Raw genomic sequence first — 8,324 nt, forward strand, 5'->3', positions numbered from 1 at the left:
AAAAGAGGGAGGCTTGCAAGCCGAAGAACACCATCCCAACTGTGAAGCACGGGGGTGGCAGCATAATGTTGTGGGGGTGCTTTGCTGCAGGAGGGACTGGTGCACTTCACAAAATAGATGGCATGATGAGGCAGGAAAATGATGTTGATATATTGAAGCAACATCTCAAGACATCAGTCAGGAAGTTAAAGCTTGGTCACATATGGGTCTTCCAAATGGACAATGACCCCAAGTTTACTTCCAAAGTTGTGGCAAAACGGCTTAAGGACAACAAAGTCAAGGTATTGGAGTGGCCATCACAAAGCCCTGACCTCAATCCTATAGAAAAGTTGTGGGCAGAACTGAAAAAGCTTGTGCAAGCAAGGAGGCCTACAAACCTGACTCAGTTACACCAGCTCTGTCAGGAGGAATGGGTCAAAATTCACCCAACTTATTGTGGGAAGCTTGTGGAATGCTATCCACAACGTTTGACCCAAGTTAAACAATTTAAAGGCAATGCTACCAAATACTAATTGAGTGAATGTAAACTTCTGACCCACTGAGAATGTGATGAAAGAAATAAAAGTTGAAAACAATAATTCTCTCTGTTATTATTATTATTTCACATTCTTAAATAAAGTGGTGATCCTAACTGACCTAAAACAGGGAATTTTTACTAGGATTAAATGTCAGGAATTGTGAAAAACTGAGTTTAAATTTATTTGGCTAAGGTCTATGTAAACTTCCGACTTCAACTGTATGCTCACACACATGAATATTGATGCCACCCACATTTACTTGTAGACACTCTTTCACACTCTTCACAGACGCTGCTGCTATTCTGTTTATTATCTATCCTGATTGCCTAGTCACTTTTCCCCCTATCTACATGTACATATTACCTCAACTACCTCATACCTCTGCACATTGACTTGGTACCGGTACTCATTATTGTTATTTTCTTGTGTTAATATATATATTTTTTAGATCTCATTTGCAAAACACATTTTATCTTACTGTTTAACTCTGCATCGTTCGGAAAGAGCTCATAGGTAATCCTTTCACGGTAATTTCTAAACCTTTTGTATTCGCTGAATGTGACAATTTTGTTGTTGTTGAAAATAACGCTGGACTGTCCATATTTGAAATGTGTAACTACATCAAGTCAATTGGGGTATTGAGTTATTTCTACCAGAAGGGAATCGACATGGAAAACCTATATACTGAAAGAAGCAACCCTAAACTCTAGACCAGGCCACGGCTGAGTTCATTTGTAACTTTAGGATACACTAGACACTTCTATGTCGTAGCCTAATGGAGACCAATATCTATCTTGTGTTATAAAGCTGTATAAAACAACAGTTGTTGATGTGTATGGCTGCATTTCAGACACCTTTTTTACATTTAAATGTTGCAGCAATGAGACCCAGGACTAGAGTTTGAGCGTGTGAGCGATAACGTTATTTTGATAGCAAGCCCTGATCCCAATGACTCAACTGCCCCGTGTGGAGAGAAAGAGAACTGCTCATTTTCAGCCAATCACAAGGCTAATTTGAATTTCCTGATGCATCAGCAAAATTCTCTGCGACAAAATAGTGATTAAGTTAAGATCCGACATCTGTACGTCACTGTAAATGGGACATGTGGAGATAATGTCACGATAAGACCAAGACCAGAAACCTCTTCTTCTATACCTCACAGGCTGCTGTTGTGCGTGGTGCGCAGAGACGGCGTGTGCGTGAGCACGAAGCTCTCTGTGCACTGCTGGCTGCTGGAGGACAGCGACCTCCTGGGTGATCGCTGGAACCGGTTCCATCGGTTGAAGTAGCTGCCCGCGGTCCAGGTGCGCTGGCGCTTCCGCAGGTACTCCTTGTAGTTCTTGGTGAGCAGCGTGTAGAGGAAAGGGTTGATGCAGCTGTTGGAGTAGGTGAGACAGGTGGTCAAGTAGTTGATGTTGCGCTTGGACTTGGTGGAGAGATGGATGGAGGGCTGGAACTGACCCAGGAGCTGCCAGATCCAGAAGGGCAGGAAACAGGCCCAGAACAGCAGTACAATGGTGAAGATCAGATAGAGGACCTAAAGGATAGAGAAACACAAGATATAGATCAGCAAGAAGACCTACAGGACAGGGATTTACATGATTACAGCAATCAATCACATTAATTTGTTTTACCAAAGGATATTCCTTTGACATATCTAAATGATGGTAAGACAGAGGGAGATATTTAGTTTGATTGACATAAAGACACTTAGTTTAATTGACTGACCTTTTGGTTGGGTAGTTTCTTGGTCTGTTTGAAGGTTTCTGTCTGAGAGATCCAGTAGGTACGAGCCAGCCCGATGTAGAGAAAGCCAATGATCATCCCCGGAGCCACAATGCTGGTACAGAATAGGAAGGTGATATATACCTTATAGGACAGCTGTGAGATAGTTGGCTGGCACATGGCCTTGCTCCCCACCTTCATCATCTGAATACTGAGAATCATGGGTAAAGTCAGGACCAGGGAAGCCACCCACACGAGCACCGCAATGGCTTTGCGGTAGCTCTTTGACCGCTTGACTGTGTCCAGCGGTTTCAGCACGGCAAAGTATCTCTCCGTGCTCATGATGGTCAGCGTGAAAATGCTGGCGTGCATCGTCAGAAAATCCATGCTGATTAGAATCCTGCACCCAGCATCGCCAAAATACCAACCTTTCAGGAAGTATGTGCAGACCACGAATGGAATGGTCAACAGATAGAGGAGGTCAGCCAGGGCTAAGTTGATGATGTAAATATACATGGACGCCGCGAAACGCATGGAGTGACACATGACCACAAGGGTGTAGATGTTTCCGGAGACGCCAACCAGACACATGAGGGAGAGAATACAGCCTATTGTGAAGGTGGCGGCGGTGTCTTCGGGAGAGGAAGGGGTGGAGTCTAAAGGCAGGTCGGTGGCGTTGGGGATCAGCTCCATCAGGACCAGCAGGGGCTCCATGGATACTGTGGTCATCGCTACGGAGATAGAGGGGGAGGGGTTTAGTTTATTAACATCTTGCAGCAGCTACTCTTCTTGGGGTCCACATAAAATGTACAAATATTGGAAAGACACCAAGAGACAATAAAAATACTATTTACACACTATTCATATATATATTCATATATAAAGTACAGTTACATTTGATCTTTAGAAAGAGAAGTGCTGTGATACAAAATGTATTTTATTTATTAGTATTTTAAAGCTAACTTGTTTTTTGCCTGAGTAACCTCAGAGCGTTCCATGATGACATGGCTCTATACATAACTGAGCGACGCATTAGATCTGTTTTTAGGCTGGGTACAGGGAAGAAACCCACAGTGTCGTGTCTTGTGGATCATTCTGTTTGAAGTGTATGCAAATAGATTATACAAGTGGTTAGGCATTTTCCTCACACAAATGTTTCTTAAAAATACAAGAAGAGAAGTAGTCAATTCCTCCTCAACACCTCAACCATGAAAGATTATTGTGATGTAAGTTCTGTGTGTGCAGTTAAGGGCAAGGCATACTGCTTTCTATGATTGGGTGAATGGGGGAGTAGGAGAGGAGAGATAAATAAACAAGTAAATTATTATTAGCATGTCTGCAATAACAACAGATGGATGCCATGTTCATTAGGGGCGAAGGAGAGGGAGGAATGGGAAATACATTTATATTTTCATTAACGATCGCTCCACCAAGGTCACCATTGGCTCCATGGATACCACATTCATCGCTGGAGAAAGGAGTGGAAGAGAGAGAGAAACAGAGAGAGAAAGTAGTAGTGGTGAAAGTGTTGCTAGACTGAACCAATTAGGATTAACAGTGAAGTCTCCCAGACCTTCATCAAATATAGCTAGCAATACACTTTCTGGTCTCACTAATGAAGATCTGGCAATGTGATGTAATGAACATAATTTGATATTTCTGGGCTATAATGTCTGTAGCCGAAACATTATTGGCAGGTTTCCCAGACCCAGATTAAGCCAATTCCTGGACTAAAAAGCACTTCCAATGGAGATTTTCTATTGCCTTTTCAGTCCAGGAGTAGACTTTAACTGGTTGTGGGAAACTGGCCCGTTAATCTAGAACAATCTCCGTGAACAATCTACATGAAATCAAATGCTGATTACGCTTCTATAATGGTAGAACAGCGATGAACCCCAGGAAAAATAAACAAAGCTAATCTTAGGGAGCATAAAAACATATTTATTCATACTTAAGTTCAAATGCACTGCAATTCTATTCAGCAATTGGGAACTGCAATCATGTTCCAGTACGGTTAGGTTGGCCAATATGGGGATAGTCTCAAAGACAGACCATAGACACAATATATAGCAGTACAATAATGACAAGATGGACGTTCAACTCTTATAAGAATAATGCATTTTATGCAACACTAAACTGCATTGACGGACTGGAATACAAATGTCAGTGACCTTAGCTGCAATAGTGGCTAACTGTACTGTGGTTTAACACAGGGTTCCAAAACGGTTCTTTGGCTGTCCCCATAGGAGAACCCTTTTTGGTTCCAGGTAGAACCCTTTTGGGTTCCATATAGAACCCTCTGTGGAAAGGGTTCTACATCAAAACCAAAGGGGTTCTATCTGGAACCAAAAAGGGTTCTTCAAAGGATTCTCCTATGGGAACAGCCGAAGAACCCTTTTAGGTTCTAGATAGAACCTTTTTTTTTCTAAAAGTGTAAGATCAGTATAATACCATTTAGGAATTAGATTTCCTGGTCCCTACCTGTACGCAAATTATTTGACGGATATTATTTACAAAATAATGTATTTCTTTTAAGACACATATTCATGTCATAAGTCAATGGTGCCACCTGTCAGTGATTTTAGTAGGCAGGATAATGAGGAAGTAAAAGGTTTTACTGGCCAGGTCTGTCTTAACCAGATCACAAGGTCTTCTAATGTGGACACAATCAGGATGTGGAAACAATCAGGATGTGGACACAATCAGGATGTGGACACAATCAGAATGTGGACACAATCAGGAGAAAATACGCATGTCAGTACCAGGTATAAATGAGGCTTTTATTTGCTCTGACAGAGCCTGGCAGCCTGTTGGAGTGCCAGGTGTGTGTGTGTGGTTGTGTGTGTGTTCGTGCGTACGTGCACATGTGTGTCAGGGGTGTCCCATTGAAATGTCTTTGAGGTAGAAGCTAACTGTCTTACCTTGATTGTTAGCTGCTGGATTGTTAGCTGACTGGATGCCTGAACAGAAAGATTTAGCATCTAGCTTCGTTAGCCTGTTGAACCATCACCTAGCTCACTCTGGTCCCCCAACTTCACATATACTGCAGGTATGTCTAGAGCCCAAAAAATCCACACAGATCCTTCAATGAATCTGGTGATCCTGTGCATTTCAATTGAGATAAATAAAAAATCCTGGATCTTGAGTTTGGCTAAGAAGAATCCTTTGCCGTAACACCACTGTCTTCATAGTTTAATTTACCATAGTATATAGTCTCAATCAAAAGGTGAATGATGAATCCGAGATCTGAAAAAAAAGGTGCCTTTTGAGCTGGACTAAAACTTATTCTACTCTCTCTGTCTCTCAGTGCAGCTTGAGAGTACCTTCCACAGGTTTGATTGACAGCTTCAACATGCCAGCGGAGAAATTAAATGTTGAAGCGGTAATGATTAGAAGAAAAAGGAACGTTTCCTCACGGGGAATAGAGAGTGACTGAGGTGACAAATCACATTAAGCTACAGCTGGTTACGGAGAATCCCCTTCACTGAGACACAGTGTCTGAGAGACTGAGAGAGAGAGGACGGAGGGGAGGGAGAGAGGGAGGGAGGAACGGAGAGGAGGGAGGGAGGGAGGGAGGGAGGGAGGGGGAGGGAGGGAGGGAGGGAGGGAGGGAGGGAGGGAGGGAGGGAGGGAGGGAGGGAGGGAGGGAGGGAGGGGCGGAGAGGAGGTAGGGGGGATACAGATAGAGAGCCACTCTCGCACACAAGAAGTAGGAGGGGAGAGAGAGCGAGAGAGAGAGAGATAATGGGTTGAGAGAGAGAGAATGGGTTGAGAGAGAGAGAATGGGTAGAGAGAGAGAGAGAATGGCTAGAGAGAGAGAGAGAATGGGTTGAGAGAGAGAGAGAGAGAGAATGGGTAGAGAGAAAGAAAGGGAGAGAGAGAGAGAGAAAGGGTTGAGAGAGCGAGAGAGAAAGAGAGCGAGAGAGAGAGAATGGGTTGAGAGAGCGAGAGAGAGAGATTGGGTTGAGAGAGAGAGAGAATGGGTTGAGAGAGAGAGAGAGAGACTGGGTTGAGAGAGAGAATGGGTTGAGAGAGATTGGGTTGAGAGAGAGAGAGAATGGGTTGAGAGAGAGAAAAGAGAGAGAGACAAAGAAAGAGAGAGAGAGAGAGAGAGAGAGAGAGATGCAGAGACAGAGACACAGAGAGAGAGATTGGGTTGAGAGAGAGAGAATGGGTTGAGAAAGAGAGAGACAGAGAGAGAGACAGAGAGAGACAGAGAGAGAAAGAATGAGAGAGAGATTGGGTTGAGAGAGAGAGAATGGTTGAGACAGAGAGAGAGAGAGAGAGAGAGAGAGAAATAATGAGAGAGAGAATGGGTTGAGAGAGAGAAAAGAGAGAGCGAGAGAGACAGAGAGAGAGACAGAGAGAGAGACAGAGACAGAGAGAGTGGGTTGAGAGAGAGAATGGGTTGAGAGAGAGAAAGAATGAGAGAGAGAAAGAATGAGAGAGATTGGGTTGAGAGAGAGAATGGGTTGAGAGAGAGAGAGAGAAAGAATGAGAGAGAGAAAGAATGAGAGAGAGATTGGGTTGAGAGAGAGAATGGGTTGAGAGAGAGAGAGAGAGAGAGAGAGAGAGAGAGAGAGAGAGACCTAGGTCATGGATTATGAGGAGGTATGCAGGAAGTGTGTTCTGCTCTCTCTCCTCTTCCAGCTCACCAGCTATTTCTGTGAAAAAGTGTGTGTGTGTGTGTGTGTGTGTGTGTGTGTGTGTGTGTGTCACAGGCAGATATACAACCCAGCTGGACTGACTGTCATTTAACACACTTATGCACACACATTCCACTGGACAAAAACTGGTTGAATCAACGTTGTTTTAGCGTAAATTGGCAACACATTGTGGCGTGTAATCTATGTGGAAAATACATTGAAATTGAAAACTGTTGATTTGATGGTGAAATTTCAAGAGCAGGATTTTGTCATAATGTGCAATTGTGAGAATGATTGTTGAGAAAAAAAACACAACAGGCTTGGCAGCACCTCCTGCTGGAGAACTGATCAATCTACAGCTACCCTTTTAGTCTGCCATCACAGGGGTTTAACCAAGCCCAGCTTAGCTATGACATTTGTCACTGACTATTACCAATGTGCTATTGTGAGAATGATTGTTGAGTGTTCTCCACTTAATAACTAAATCGATGCACTGTTGCTATGGATGTCATTCCAAAGGATAGGTTTAACAGAGCAAATTAAATGTGACCATACTTTATCACTAAGACTATTTAGGCCTGTATAGCATTTGCAGTCATCAACAACTATTGTTTCAATTCAACACAGAATTCACCTAAAAATAGACAATACAATCGGCCTAGGGTTTCAAGCTCTGGTTGATTTAACCCTCCAGTTGTGTTCCGGTCGAATTTGACCGATTTAAGTTTTCTCTCTGAAAAATGTAGTTCATTTAATCTGATTGTCATAATGTTCCATTACTTTGTCCACACAGGGCATCTGAACACACAAAATGCATATTGATTATTTTCATAACGTTTTGGATGTTTTATTTAACTTTTGTTCACCTGTGGTGTTCCCGGGCAAAAATGACCAGGCATTAGAAATGAATGGGTGAGACTACAATTAGTGTATAAAATTGAGTTCAGGCACATGCTCATTCATCAGATGGACACACTTCCTCTCCCAGACCCCCACATGCATGTGTTTGAGCACACACCTCACTCCCCTTCTTGGCTTCCATGGCAACCCCCACAGGAACCTTTCTCCAACAGAATCATTCCCCCATGGGAACCACACCTGCTGGCATTCTCACAAACAATCGCAACATTGTTTCAATAATGTATATAACTTTTCTCACAGCCCTGGTATATAAAGCTTTTTTAAGGCCTTGCTCACAATTCATTCAGTGGCAGCACAATGACCAAATGATATACTGTATGTGAGGCTCTTGATCATATCTTTGATCATGACACTGTTGAGGAGGAGAGAGTCCAGGAAACTGACAGTGAAGATGCATTAGAGGAGGAAGTGTCAGAAGTTGAAGACAACACAGAATATGATCCAGACCAAGAGACAACCGATGTGAAACATTCCAGTGATGAGGAAGAGGGCCCTGCTGAGGTTGTTGGTACAT

At 43.1% G+C, this 8,324-nt stretch overlaps 1 protein-coding gene across 1 annotated transcript; it reads right to left on the minus strand.

Moving 5' to 3' along the window:
• Nucleotides 1-497: 497 nt before the first annotated feature.
• Nucleotides 498-5,728, minus strand: LOC106578906 (urotensin-2 receptor). The gene is made up of 3 exons (XM_014158149.2): nt 5,165-5,728; nt 2,247-2,974; nt 498-2,055 (listed from the first exon to the last, which is right to left on the minus strand). Exons 2-3 carry the CDS (start codon nt 2,970-2,972, stop codon nt 1,675-1,677), a joined length of 1,107 nt encoding a protein of 368 aa, XP_014013624.1. The 5' UTR covers nt 2,973-2,974; nt 5,165-5,728; the 3' UTR covers nt 498-1,674.
• Between the last annotated feature and the right edge of the window lie 2,596 nt (nt 5,729-8,324).

The sequence above is a fragment of the Salmo salar genome, chromosome ssa19, assembly GCF_905237065.1.
Source record: "Salmo salar chromosome ssa19, Ssal_v3.1, whole genome shotgun sequence".
NCBI lineage: Eukaryota > Metazoa > Chordata > Actinopteri > Salmoniformes > Salmonidae > Salmo > Salmo salar.

What these genes read in the sequence shown, in the direction of transcription:
- LOC106578906 (XM_014158149.2), bottom strand. Translation starts at nt 2,972, where the DNA reads ATGACCACAGTATCCATGGAGCCCCTGCTGGTCCTGATGGAGCTGATC. An exon ending in AGAAACTACCCAACCAAAAG is followed by an intron (nt 2,056 to 2,246) that starts GTCAGTCAATTA and finishes TCTATCCTTTAG; the next exon opens with GTCCTCTATCTGATCTTCAC.